The 14,868-nt window shown below is 38.3% G+C and overlaps 1 protein-coding gene across 7 annotated transcripts in view; it reads right to left on the reverse strand.

Annotated features, from left to right (window-relative positions):
* Positions 1–14,868, reverse strand: part of MICAL2 (microtubule associated monooxygenase, calponin and LIM domain containing 2) — a 237,624-nt gene that overhangs the window by 39,779 nt on the left and 182,977 nt on the right. For all 7 annotated transcript variants that reach the window (XM_057552292.1, XM_057552287.1, XM_057552286.1 and 4 more), the window contains one exon: positions 1,102–1,217. In XM_057552292.1, coding sequence (XP_057408275.1) covers positions 1,102–1,217 — 116 coding nt within the window. The remainder of the gene's footprint in view (positions 1–1,101; positions 1,218–14,868) is intronic.

Below are 14,868 nucleotides of genomic sequence, written 5' to 3' on the forward strand. Positions count from 1 at the left end.
TCATTTGAATACAGAATTAACTCAGGGTCACTCAAGGGGGTGAGAGGGTCTGTAAGGAAATCCCAGAAATCAACACGACACATAGAATTCATTGGTACTGAGTGTCTAACTAATCATGGACACCCACGGTTAGAAATCAGAAATCTCTACGTATTCTCTTCTTCTCATTCTCTCTCTCCCCACCACGTCCCAGTTCTCTCCTGACTTGCTCCAAGGTGGGCCGTGGGGAGCTGGAACCCCTGAATGACTTGAGATGATGCCAAAGCTCCTAGCGCTAGATATGGAAAAGTTGAGTTTAAGTAAATAAATTTGGTTCTCTCTCTTTCTCCACAGATCCTTACTGCTCCAAAAAATAAACACTGCCAGAGCAGTGAACTGCTTCTGTCTGCCCAGGAAGCATATGATGTCCAGCCATTCAGCTCTTCCAGCCCCAGGGGATAAAGAAAACAATGGTGGGATTTGGTCATGGGATGCATGTCTCCGTGTATGTAACATACAGACACATTTAAAGACATACAATGACGTTTGTGTTTTTTAATCCATGGGCATGGGAGTTATTTAAAGGGTTCTCCAGAAATTAATGCTCATTAAGCAAAGAGAAGAACTGCCATTCCCCCGCCGGCACACGGCTAGTCAGTGGGGATCCTCAGAGTCTAGATGCAACTGCATGGTACATTTCGTATTTCTGATTAGAATAAACATAACGTTTTCCATGCAATCTGCCTCTAGTGCTTCTTAAATGAAGCTGTGCTACCCCTAGGGAAATACACATCTGCTTGTTTTAATTTTTTCGATGGTTTGCTTGTTGGATCACCACTTTAAGAGCTGCAGTCACCAAATGGTTTCAAGTAAATATGTCTGTTTTTTCCCCCTTCCCACTTTGACATCTCTGAGAAAGGCAAGTTTCTAAAAGTTAAAAAATATATATATAAAGGTAATTCTTAGGGGGTTCCAGGTAAAAAGAGCGGCTGCTGTCAGATGCAATGAAACGTGATTCTCCTAATGAAACTGCTGCAGCTGGAGCCCACATTGGGTCTGAAATCTGGATGGTAAACGGCCCCCGCAAGCCAAGGCCCCCTTTGGTTTGCCAAGTGTTGTTACCTTTGACCGCAAGAAAGGCTGAGGATCGAATTCTTCATCTGCAGAGGAGGTGGTGGTGGAAGAGGTGGAAGAGGCAGTCCCTGTCACCTGCGTTCTGACGGGGACGTGCTTGGGACCTGAAATGGGAACAGAAGAACTCACTGAACTCCTAGCTTCTTCTCCTGCGTCATGACCCAAAGCCACCTCTCCCTCCTCCCTGCTACCCCCATTCTCTTCCTCCCTGCCCTCCCCTCACTGCACCTGCCATGAGCGTGAGGCGGCAGCACCTAAGGGCAACTAAAAATTTGGCCCTCTACGTTAATTACATTTCTGGGTCCCTGCCAAGAGCTTTGCAGCTCTCTTTTCATGTGAAAAATAAAAAGGTATTATGCAGAAATCAATTAATTCCTTAAACACCATTTATATGGTGTGTTGCTAGGAATGCATTCAGAGATGAAATCTATGATTAAAATTCATGTCTGAAGTTAGCTGCGTTACCTAAATGCTTGTGTAAGGTTCGTTCTGCAGAGTAACTGAATGCAAAAAAGTCGGAGCCAGCTCTTAAACAAATCGCCCTTCTGCGGCTCACAGCATCTGGCACCCATTTTTACTACATGACATCTGCTCAGTGTAAAAGGGCTGGCGTCAGAATGTCTGGTCATAGAGAAAAAAAAAATCCCAAATGTAATCAGAAGCAAAAGGACTCTAAGCCTAAGGTTTTATCACATAGTCTCATGCAACATAAATATTTCATTAATTATGGCTAAACAAATGCCAATTTTATTTTCCCAACTTGCAGATATTATCACATCATCGAAGTGATGATTCAAATGCCAGGAAAGGCGGTTTAAGATAGGGAGGGCTCAACAATTCAGGGCCCACGGGAGAGCTGAAGTCGAGGGGAGATGCCAACCCCTGAAAAAGAGGTAGATGGTTAGAGGCAGGAAAGTGCCTGTGTTCGCTCAGATCTCTTTGTGATCTGACTGGGGACCACGTGTGATAAAGTGTTCCAGGTGCCACGGGAGATTTTTCTTCTTCTCAGCTAGAACATCTGCCCCTACACATCAACCTGATGCAGAGTTCATGATTAATATCTGGATTAACGCACCCTGAACACTGGATATCAGAACCAGCTAGGACTCCATGATAGGAGATTTACTGATCTTTACTCTGCCGCGTCAGCTTCTATCTAAAGAGAAATATGTGTTGGGTGGGGAGGGAGGAGGAGAGGCAATTCCAAGCTGACTAACATTCTCTCCAGCCTGCCTTTTCTTCCCCGTAATTTTCAACTATTCACCCCAGTGGGAGAGGCCAAGTTTTAAAAATTAAGGGTAATTTTAACCTCCAGGAACACATTTACATATGCTGTTATTCAAAGCAAAATAATGCTAAACATCTATATAATAACACAGCCTCTCTGGGGAGACAGTTAACTGTTTTCCACTTTAATTTGCCAGATGGGAACGCTCAGGTGAAGAGAAAATCAGGAGCCGCGTAATAACGGTGGAGGCATCGTTAGTGGGGAGCTGAGACTGTTTCCCAGCCCCAGCCACTAAATCACCACTGAGTACTTTAGTCACTGAGTATTCCCCTCTTAGTGTGTGAGCTTGAGGAACTAACTTCACCTCCTGAGTTTCTGGGGATCATGACATCTAACTTGCAGAACTGTTGTAGAAGAGTAAACATAATCAATATAAAGAGCTTAACACAGTGCCTGGTTCATTGCAGGTGCTTAAATAAATGTCATCATCATCATCCACTGCCTCTCCCAGAAGATGAAGCAGCAGCCATTGCTTCATCATCATCATTGATCCCAACGAACAATACTGCAATATTACTAAAACTGCCTAATCTACCGTCATTTTATGGAGGAAGTATAATAACCTAAATTTGAAACTTTTTCTAACTGTCAAAAATAAATTTAATATTTCCACTGAATTTTATTTTGAAATTGAGGAGAAAACGTTCCCAGATATAATGCATTTCTTAAACTTCTGGCAAAGTTATATAAAGTTAAATAGTTACCCTTGAATCTCTTCCCCTTTACTCTCTTCCATCATAGAACCATTCATTCTAGTTTACTTTTCATTTGCAAGCTTAAAAAATTTGCAGCATTGTTCTACTCTGGCTATAATGGAGTGACTGATTCTGGGATTGATCTCCCACCACAAAGCACTAGAAGACAGGATGAAATATATGAAGCAGCTGTTTCCAGACACTGGACAAGAGGCAGTACAGAACTGTGATAAAGGCGGGAACAGAGCTTACATGAGGTAAGCCCTACAATCACAGTAGCTTTCTGCCTACAGGCACTTTCCAGAACACAGTGCAGGTAGGAGGAACCTAAACAGAGCATAGCAGATTCATTGAGTTGAGAAGACAAAGGTCACCGTTTGAGTGGGCTGAGGCAGTTGGAATATGTGGGGAAGAGTACTGAGAGGAAGGAGCTATGCAGAAAACAGACTTCAGAAATAAGCATAAAAGTCAACTTGAGTCTATTGCTTAATGATAAACTATAGATGCATAGAGAGAAATTGCATGAGGTTGGGCCGACAACTGCTGAAGAGTTACAGGGTAAATAATCTCTAAAGCTTTCACAAGACTGGAAAATGTTCAAGTTTTACCCAAATAGGGTAGAGCAAATGTTGGGGGCATTAGAGTGGAGACGACAGAAGAGTCGCACTTGAGTAACAGGGATAAATTAGCTCTAGAGTAAAGGTCATTATAGACATAACTGAATAAGCTTAAAAACCAGCCTTGTAAGAAACAAATTGATCTGCAAGTTACTCTACTGCCTGCCAAACATTTTTTAATGCTTATATAACATTCTTTAAATGAGGAAACAAAATCTAGACACTCTAAAATGTAATATTTACAAAATCTAACAGCCAGTAAGCAGTTACTAGATACACAAAAAAGCAGGACAATGAGTCTGATAATCAAGAGAAAAATCAATCAATAAAAGCAGACTCAGAAATGATGAAATTAGCAGACAAAGATTTAAAAAGAGTTATTCTAAATGTGCTCAAGAATTTAAAAAGAAAACATGAACAGAATAAGGACAGAAACAATAAATATTTTTAAAAGAACCAAATGGAACCTATGAAGATGAAAACTACAAAATCTGAAATGAAAATTTCACTGGATCAGTTTAACAACAGACTAAATACTGCAGAGGAAAATATTCAGTGAAATTAAATAATAGCAATAAAATAAAAACTATCTAAAATGAAGCACAGAGAAAAAGAGACTGAAAAAATGAATAGAACCTCAATGACCCGTGGGACAATATCAAGTGGTCTAAAATACATATGATTGGAGTGCCAGGAGACAGAGGGAGAATGACAGGAACAGAAAACATAGTCGACGTAATATTGCTGAAAATCATGCAAATTTAATGAAAATTGTAAATCCACAGCTTCAAGAAGCTCAAAAACCCACAAGCAGGGTAAACACAAAGAAAATCATAGCAAGCCTCATGATAATGAAATTGCCAAAAACCAGAGATACAGATAAAATCTTAAAAGAAGACAGAGAAAAATGATACATTTCATACAGAGAAACAAAGATAAGAATGTCCATGGACATCTTGTCAGAACCTAAATATGCCAAGAGACAATAGAACATCATTAAAATGCTGAAAGAGAGATTAACCAAGATGGCGGAGTAGAAGGACGTGCACTCACTCCCTCTTGCGAGAGCTCCAGAATCACAACTGGCTGCTGGACAATCATTGACAGGAAGACCCTGGACTTCACCAAGGAGGATACCCCATGTCCAAGGACAGAGGAGAAGCCACAGTGAGACGGTAGGAGGGGCGCAATCAGAGTAAAATCAAATCCCATAACTGCTGGGTGGGTGACTCACAGACTGGCGAACACTTATACCACAGAAGTCCACCCACTGGAGTGAAGGTTCTGAGCCCCACGTCAGGCTTCCCAACCTGGGGGTCCGGCAACGGGAGGAGGAATTCCTAGAGAATCAGACTTTGAAGTCTAGTGGGAATTGATTGCAGGACTGTGACAGGACTGGGGGAAACAGAGACCCCACTCTTGGAGGGCACACACAAAGTAATGTGTGCATCGGGACCCAGGGGAAGGAGCAGTGACCCTGGGGGAGACTGAACCAGACGTACCTGCTGGTGTTGGGGGGTCTCCTGCCGAGGCAAGTGGTGGCTCTGTTTCACCGTGGGGATAAGGACACTGGCAGCAGAGGTCCTGGGAAGTTCTCCTTGGCGTGAGCCCTCCCAGAGTCTGCCATTAACCCCACCAAAGAGCACGGGTAGGCTCCAGTGTTGGGTTGCCTCAGGCAAAACAACCAACAGGGAGGGAACCCAGCCCCACCCATCAACAGTCAAGTGGATTAAGGTTTTACTGAGCTCTGACTGCCACAGCAACAGGGAGGGAACCCAGCCCCACCCATCAACAGTCAAGTGGATTAAGGTTTTACTGAGCTCTGACCGCCACAGCAACAGTCAGCTCTACCCACCACCAGAGCCTCCCATCAAGCCTCTTAGATAGCCTCAACCACCAGAGGGCAGACAACAGAAGCAAGAAAAACTACAATCCTGCAGCCTGTGGTCCAAAAACCACAGTTACAGAAAGACAGAGAAGATGAAAAGGCAGAGGGCTATGTACCAGATGAAGGAACAAGAAAAAACCCCAGAAAAACAACTAAATGAAGTGGAGATAGGCAACCTTCCAGAAAAAGAATTCAGAATAATGATAGTGAAGATGATCCAGGACCTCGGAATAAGAATGGAGGCAAAGATTGAGAAGATGCAAGAAATGATTAACAAAGACCTAGAAGAATTAAAGAACAAACAAACAGAGATGACCAATACAATAACTGAAATGAAAACTACACTAGAAGGAATCAATAGCAGAATAACTGAGGCAGAAGAACGGATAAGTGACCTGGAAGACAGAATGGTGGAATTCACTGCTGCAGAACAGACTAAAGAAAAAAGAATGAAAAGAAATGAAGACAGCCTAAGAGACCTCTGGGACAACATTAAACGCAACAACATTCGCATTATAGGGGTCCCAGAAGGAGAAGAGAGAGAGAAAGGACCAGAGAAAATATTTGAAGAGATTATAGTCGAAAACTTCCCTAACATGGGAAAGGAAATAGCCACCCAAGTCCAGGAAGCGCAGAGAGTCCCATACAGAATAAACCCAAGGAGAAACACGCCGAGACACATAATAATCAAAGTGGCAAAAATTAAAGACAAAGAAAAATTACTGAAAGCAGCAAGGGAAAAACGACAAATAACATACAAGGGAACTCCCATAAGGTTAACAGCTGATTTCTCAGCAGAAACTCTGCAAGCCAGAAGGGAGTGGCATGATATACTTAAAGTGATGAAAGGGAAGAACCTACAACCAAGATTACTCTACCCGGCAAGGATCTCATTCAGATTCGATGGAGAAATCAAAAGCTTTACAGACAAGCAAAAGCTAAGAGAATTCAGCACCACCAAACCAGCTCTACAACAAATGCTAAAGGAACTTCTCTAAGTGGGAAACACAAGAGAAGAAAAGGACCTACAAAAACAAACCCAAAACAATTAAGAAAATGGTCATAGGAACATACATATCGATAATTACCTTAAATGTGAATGGATTAAATGCCCCAACCAAAAGACATAGACTGGCTGAATGGATACAAAAACAAGACCCATATATATGCTGTCTACAAGAGACCCACTTCAGACCTAGGGACACATACAGACTGAAAGTGAGGGGATGGAAAAAGATATTCCATGCAAATGGAAATCAAAAGAAAGCTGGAGTAGCTATACTCATATCAGATAAAATAGACTTTAAAATAAAGAATGTTACAAGAGACAAGGAAGGACACTACATAATGATCCAGGGATCAATCCAAGAAGAAGATATAACAATTATAAATATATATGCACCCAACATAGGAGCACCTCAATACATAAGGCAACTGCTAACAGCTATAAAAGAGGAAATCGACAGTAACACAATAATAGTGGGGGACTTTAACACCTCACTTACACCAATGGACAGATCATCCAAAATGAAAATAAATAAGGAAACACAAGCTTTAAATGACACAATAGACCAGATAGATTTAATTGATATATATAGGACATTCCATCCAAAAACGGCAGATTACACGTTCTTCTCAAGTGCGCATGGAACATTCTCCAGGATAGATCACATCTTGGGTCACAAATCAAGCCTCAGTAAATTTAAGAAAATTGAAATCATATCAAGCATCTTTTCTGACCACAACGCTATGAGATTAGAAATGAATTACAGGGAAAAAAACGTAAAAAAGACAAACACATGGAGGCTAAACAATACGTTACTAAATAACCAAGAGATCACTGAAGAAATCAAACAGGAAATAAAAAAATACCTAGAGACAAATGACAATGAAAACACGACGACCCAAAACCTATGGGATGCAGCAAAAGCGGTTCTAAGAGGGAAGTTTATAGCTATACAAGCCTACCTAAAGAAACAAGAAAAATCTCAAGTAAACAATCTAACCTTACACCTAAAGAAACTAGAGAAAGAAGAACAAACAAAACCCAAAGTTAGCAGAAGGAAAGAAATCATAAAGATCAGAGCAGAAATAAATGAAATAGAAACAAAGAAAACAATAGCAAAGATCAATAAAACTAAAAGTTGGTTCTTTGAGAAGATAAACAAAATTGATAAGCCATTAGCCAGACTCATCAAGAAAAAGAGGGAGAGGACTCAAATCAATAAAATCAGAAACGAAAAAGGAGAAGTTACAACAGACACCGCAGAAATACAAAACATCCTAAGAGACTACTACAAGCAACTTTATGCCAATAAAATGGACAACCTGGAAGAAATGGACAAATTCTTAGAAAGGTATAAACTTCCAAGACTGAATAAGGAAGAAACAGAAAATATCAACAGACCAATCACAAGTAATGAAATTGAAACTGTGATTAAAAATCTTCCAACAAACAAAAGTCCAGGACCAGATGGCTTCACAGGTGAATTCTATCAAACATTTAGAGAAGAGCTAACACCCATCCTTCTCAAACTCTTCCAAAAAATTGCAGAAGAAGGAACACTCCCAAACTCATTCTATGAGGCCACCATCACCCTGATACCAAAACCAGACAAAGACACTACAAAAAAAGAAAATTACAGACCAATATCACTGATGAATATAGATGCAAAAATCCTCAACAAAATACTAGCAAACAGAATCCAACAACACATTAAAAGGATCATACACCACGATCAAGTGGGATTTATCCCAGGGATGCAAGGATTCTTCAATATATGCAAATCAATCAATGTGATACACCATATTAACAAATTGAAGAAGAAAAACCATATGATCATCTCAATAGATGCAGAAAAAGCTTTTGACAAAATTCAACACCCATTTCTGATAAAAACTCTCCAGAAAGTGGGCATAGAGGGAACCTACCTCAACATAATAAAGGCCATATATGACAAACCCACAGCAAACATCATTCTCAATGGTGAAAAACTGAAAGCATTTCCTCTAAGATCAGGAACGAGACAAGGATGTCCACTCTCACCACTATTATTCAACATAGTTCTGGAAGTCCTAGCCACGGCAATCAGAGAAGAAAAAGAAATAAAAGGAATACAAATTGGAAAAGAAGAAGTAAAACTGTCACTGTTTGCGGATGACATGATACTATACATAGAGAATCCTAAAACTGCCACCAGAAAACTGCTAGAGCTAATTAATGAATATGGTAAAGTTGCAGGTTACAAAATTAATGCACAGAAATCTCTTGCATTCCTATACACTAATGATGAAAAATCTGAAAGAGAAATTATGGAAACACTCCCATTTACCATTGCAACAAAAAAAATAAAATACCTAGGAATAAACCTACCTAGGGAGACAAAAGACCTGTATGCAGAAAACTATAAGACACTGATGAAAGAAATTAAAGATGATACAAATAGATGGAGAGATATACCATGTTCTTGGATTGGAAGAATCAACATTGTGAAAATGAGTATACTACCCAAAGCAATCTACAGATTCAATGCAATCCCTATCAAATTACCAATGGCATTTTTTACGGAGCTAGAACAAATCATCTTAAAATTTGTATGGAGACACAAAAGACCCCGAATAGCCAAAGCAGTCTTGAGGCAAAAAAATGGAGCTGGAGGAATCAGACTCCCTGACTTCAGACTATACTACAAAGCTACAGTAATCAAGACAATATGGTACTGGCAGAAAAACAGAAACATAGATCAATGGAACAAGATAGAAAGCCCAGAGATTAACCCACGCACCTATGGTCAACTAATCTATGACAAAGGAGGCAAAGATATACAATGGAGAAAAGACAGTCTCTTCAATAAGTGGTGCTGGGAAAACTGGACAGCTACATGTAAAAGAATGAAATTAGAATACTCCCTAACACCATACACAAAAATAAACTCAAAATGGATTAGAGACCTAAATATAAGACTGGACACTATAAAACTCTTAGAGGAAAACATAGGAAGAACACTCTTTGACATAAATCACAGCAAGATCTTTTTTGATCCACCTCCTAGAGTAATGGAAATAAAAACAAAAATAAACAAGTGGGACCTAATGAAACTACAAAGCTTTTGCACAGCAAAGGAAACCATAAACAAGACAAAAAGACAACCCTCAGAATGGGAGAAAATATTTGCAAATGAATCAACTGACAAAGGATTAATCTCCAAAATATATAAACAGCTCATTCAGCTCAATATCAAAGAAACAAACACCCCAATCCAAAAATGGGCAGAAGACCTAAATAGACATTTCTCCAAAGAAGACATACAGACGGCCACGAAGCACATGAAAAGATGCTCAACATCACTAATTATTAGAGAAATGCAAATCAAAACTACAATGAGGTATCACCTCACTCCTGTTAGAATGGGCATCATCAGAAAATCTACAAACAACAAATGCTGGAGAGGGTGTGGAGAAAAGGGAACCCTCTTGCACTGTTGGTGGGAATGTAAATTGATACAGCCACTATGGAGAACAATATGGAGGTTCCTTAAAAAACTAAAAATAGAATTACCATATGACCCAGCAATCCCACTACTGGGCATATACCCAGAGAAAACCGTAATTCAAAAGGACACATGCACCCGAATGTTCATTGCAGCACTATTTACAATAGCCAGGTCATGGAAGCAACCTAAATGCCCATCAACAGACGAATGGATAAAGAAGTTGTGGTACATATATACAATGGAATATTACTCAGCCATAAAAAGGAACGAAATTGAGTCATTTGTTGAGACGTGGATGGATCTAGAGACTGTCATACAGAGTGAAGTAAGTCAGAAAGAGAAAAACAAATATCGTATATTAATGCATGTATGTGGATCCTAGAAAAATGGTACAGATGAGTCAGTTTGCAGGGCAGAAGTTGAGACACAGATGTAGAGAATGGACATATGGACACCAAGGGGGGAAAACTGCGGTGAGGTGGGGATGGTGGTGTGCTGAATTGGGCGATTGGGATTGACATGTATACACTGATGTGTATAAAACTGATGCCTAATAAGAACCTGCAGTATAAAAAAACAAACAAAACAACTAATACTAAACTTTCATTGGGTTATTTGTATGGAAATATGTTAATATAAATGTTTCAGACATTACATGAAATTTCTAAAAATGTTATATTTGTATTTGTATGGAAATATGTATGGAAATATGTTAATATAAATGTTTCAGACATTACATGAAATTTCTAAAAATCTTATATTTGTATTTGTATGGAAATATGTATGGAAATATGTTAATATAAATGTTTCAGACATTACAGGAAACTTCTAAAAATCTTATATGTTCTGGTATAAGGTTATAAGTAATAATCCTAGTTATTACTTTAAAATGTATATCTCAGAAATAACTAATTTTCTTGTCAACTGCATTATTATGAACTTTCATCAAATCTTTAACCATGGTCATTTTTAAGTCTTCTGTCATTTACAGACAGTTCTGGGTGTACTCTGATGATTTTGCAAGTATGTTCCTATAAAAGGGTTTCATCTTCAAGAAATTCATGGAAAAGACTCTGACAAGTACAGGTTTCTGGTAACTGACTGTACTGCTGAACTGAATGAATAAGCATTTTCAGAACTCTAATGAAAAACTGATGAACTCATAAAAGTGCTAACAAAAGATCAAGATGAAAAAAAAAATTAATTACATGGGACTGAGTGAACTGATGAGGATGAGTATAATTTTTGTGACTTTCTGTCTGAATTAAAAAAAAAAAAATCCCACAAGGACTCAGAGGCAAAGAATATACAAATCAATTTTCACTGCAAAGTAAAGGAGCTGTTACAGTGGAGGATTACTGGACTGAATGTCAATGTTATGACATAGTATGAGTGTGTTTCATGTTTGGTAATTGCAATCATTGTTGCTTTTGTTGTGGTCATCCATGTACAATGCTTGGTGTCAGTCTATTTATCTCTTGTAAAAATAAAATACAGTGTGTGTGTGTGGAAAAAAAAAAATGCTGAAAGAACAAAAAAAATCTGTCAACTTATGATTCTATGTCCAGTGAAACGACCCATTCAAAATGAAGCAAAAGGGGCTTCCCTGGTGGTCCAGTGGGTAAGACTCCACACTCCCAATGCAGGGGACCCAGGTTTGATCCCTGCTTGGGGAACTAGATCCCGCATGCACACTGCAACTAAGAGTTCGAAGGCCACAACTAAGAAGTCTGCATGCCTCAATGAAGATCCCGTGTGCAGCAGCTAAGACCCGGCACAGACAAAATAAATAAATGAAATAATAAATAAATAAATAAGTATCAAAAAAAAAATTCTCCTTACCTTCCTTGTTTTTTTAAAAAAAAATGAAGCAAAAAGAAAGGGGTTTATTTTGTTGTTTTTTTGCTTTTTTTAGGAGAAAGAAGTTAGGATAATTTGTTGTTAGCTGACATGGATATTAAAAAGTTTTAAAAAGTTCTGTAGCAGAAGGAATATACCAGATGGAATGAAGAGGTTCAGAAATGGTAAATATAAAATAATTTTTCTTTGTGGTTCTTAATTTCTTTAAAAGACAATTGACTGTTTAATGTAAGATAGTGTGAAATAATAAGAAATACATCTACCGATCTTCCTCTGCTTACAATGGGGTTACATGCCAATAAACCCATCCAAAGTTGAAAATATTGTAAGTTGAAAACTCATTTAATACACCTAACTTACTAAATGTTGTAACTTAGCCTAGCATACCTAAATGTGCTCAGAACACTTACATTGCCTACAGTTGGAAAAAATCATCTAAAACAAAGCCTAATTTATAACAAAGGGTAGACTAGCTCATGTATTGATAGATTATTGAATACTACACTGAAAGTGAAAAACAGAATGGTTGTTTGAGTACAGGGTACAGGCTGTAAGTGTATCGGTTATTTACCAGCCAGGTCTCCTGGCTGACTGCGAGCTGTGGCTCTCTGGAGAGTATGGTACCACATATTGCTTGCCTGGGAAAAGATCAAAATTCAAAATGTGAAGTATGGTTTCTAATGAATGCATATTGCTTTTGCATTACCATAAAGTCAAAAAATTGCAAATTGAACCAGTGTAAATCAGGGACTTTCTGTATTGGTCTCTGCCCCTGGCTTCTGCTAATATTTGATCTTTGACCCCAATTCCTGACAAAAAGGTCCTAAAACCCTTGGGATTTCCTAGGTGATAGGAGTGTCTTTTGTTCTAATGATGTGGCTCTTGGTGGGCTTGTGGATGGGGACTGGTCACCAGAAAGACCAAGCCATGATTAGAAGCTTGGAACTATCATCCCTACCCCTCCATCTTCTGAAGAGGGGAGAGGGGCTAGAAAATGAGTTAATAATTGATCGTACCTATGTGATGAAGCCTCCATAAAAATCCCTGAAGTACAGGGTTTAGAGAGCTCCCAGATTGGTGAACACATCCATGTGCTGGGAGGGTGCTGCACCCCAGCTCCATGGGGACAGAAGCTCCTGTGCTTGGGACCCTTCCAGACTTCACCCTATGTATTTCTTCATCAGGCTATTCATCTGTATCCTTTATCATATCCATTATAATAAACTAATAAGTATAAGTAAGTGTTTCCCTGAGTTCTACACAAGACTAGCAAATTATTGAACCCAAGGAAGGAACTGGGGGAACCTCTACTTATAACCAGTCGGTCAGAAGTACAGGTGACAACCTGTAAGGATACAGAAGATTTGAGCAAACACTACTAATACATTTGACCTAATTGATTGATATAAAACAACATCCCCAATAACTAGAGAATACAAATTTTTTTCAGAGCACATGGAACATTCACTAAATTGGTGATATGCCAAGCCATAAAGCAAGTATCAACAAATTTCAAAGGACTGAAGTCATACATAGTATGTCTTCTGACAACAGTGAGGTTAAGCTAGAAATCAATTAAAAAAATATATAAGTAGAACACTTCAAAATGATTAGAACTTAAGCAATACTTTCTAACAACCTACAGATCAAAGAAGAAATAAAAATAAATTTAAATTAACTGATGATAAAAAAATATGGTATAACAAAATGACTAGAATGCAGCTAAAGTGATGATTAGAGGGGAATTTAAAGCTTTAAATGTATACATTATGCAAAAGAGAAAAGTTGACAATTGATGCTCTAAGATCTACTTCAAGAAACTAGAAAAAGAACCACCAAATGAACCTAAGGAAACCAAAAAGGAAGAAAATACTCAAGATAAGAACAGATTATGAAAGACAATAAAGACAAAGCAGAAATAAAATAGAAAATTAACAAAGCAAAAATTTTCTTCTTTAAAAAGATGAATAAAATTGATAACCACCACAAAGAATGATTGAGAAAAGAGACAGAAAACACACCTACCAATACTGGGGATAAAAAGTCCTACAGAGTACTAAAGGAAGCTAGTAACCATAAACCATTTTATGACAATAAATTTGAAAATTTAGATTAAATGGACAAATTTATTAAAAAACACGACTTACAAAACTGACATAAGAAGAAATAGAAAATCTGAGTAGTTACATATCTAACAAAAGGAACCCTCATACACTGCTGGTGGGAATATAAATTGGTGCAGCCACAGTAGAAAACAGTGTGAAGGTTTCTCAAAAAATTAAGAATAGATCTACCATATGATCCAGTTATTCCACTTCTGGGTATTTATCCAAAGAGCACAAAACACTAATTTCAAAAGATATACACACTATGCTGCGTTCATCACTATGCTACGTTCATCACAGATATACACACTATGCTATGTTCATCACTATGCTACATTCATAGAGATGTGGTATAGGAGAGAATACTACTCAGCCATAAAAAAGGATGACATCTTGCCACTTGTGACACCATGGATGGACCTTGAGGATTTTATGCTAAGTGAAATAAGATGGAGAAAGACAAATATATATGAGTTCACTTATATGTGGAATACAAAAATAAATAAATTAATGAACAAATCAAATCAAACCAAATAAAAACAAACATGTGGATACAGAGAACAGAGTAATGGTTACCAGAGGGAAGAGGGTACCAGAGGGCAAAATGGGTAAACAGGGTCAACTGTATGGTGATGGATGGGAACTAAAACTTTGGTTGTGAGCACACAGTAGTGTATATAGGAGTCAAAATATAATGCTGTACATGTTAAGCACATAATGTTATAACCAATAAAAAGAGTACCTATAAAAATAATCTACAGCAAATAGAAAGATAAGTCTTCTGATATTGGGTTAAAAAGATAATGATC

The sequence above is a fragment of the Balaenoptera acutorostrata genome, chromosome 9 (assembly GCF_949987535.1).
Source record: "Balaenoptera acutorostrata chromosome 9, mBalAcu1.1, whole genome shotgun sequence".
In the NCBI taxonomy this organism is placed as follows: domain Eukaryota; kingdom Metazoa; phylum Chordata; class Mammalia; order Artiodactyla; family Balaenopteridae; genus Balaenoptera; species Balaenoptera acutorostrata.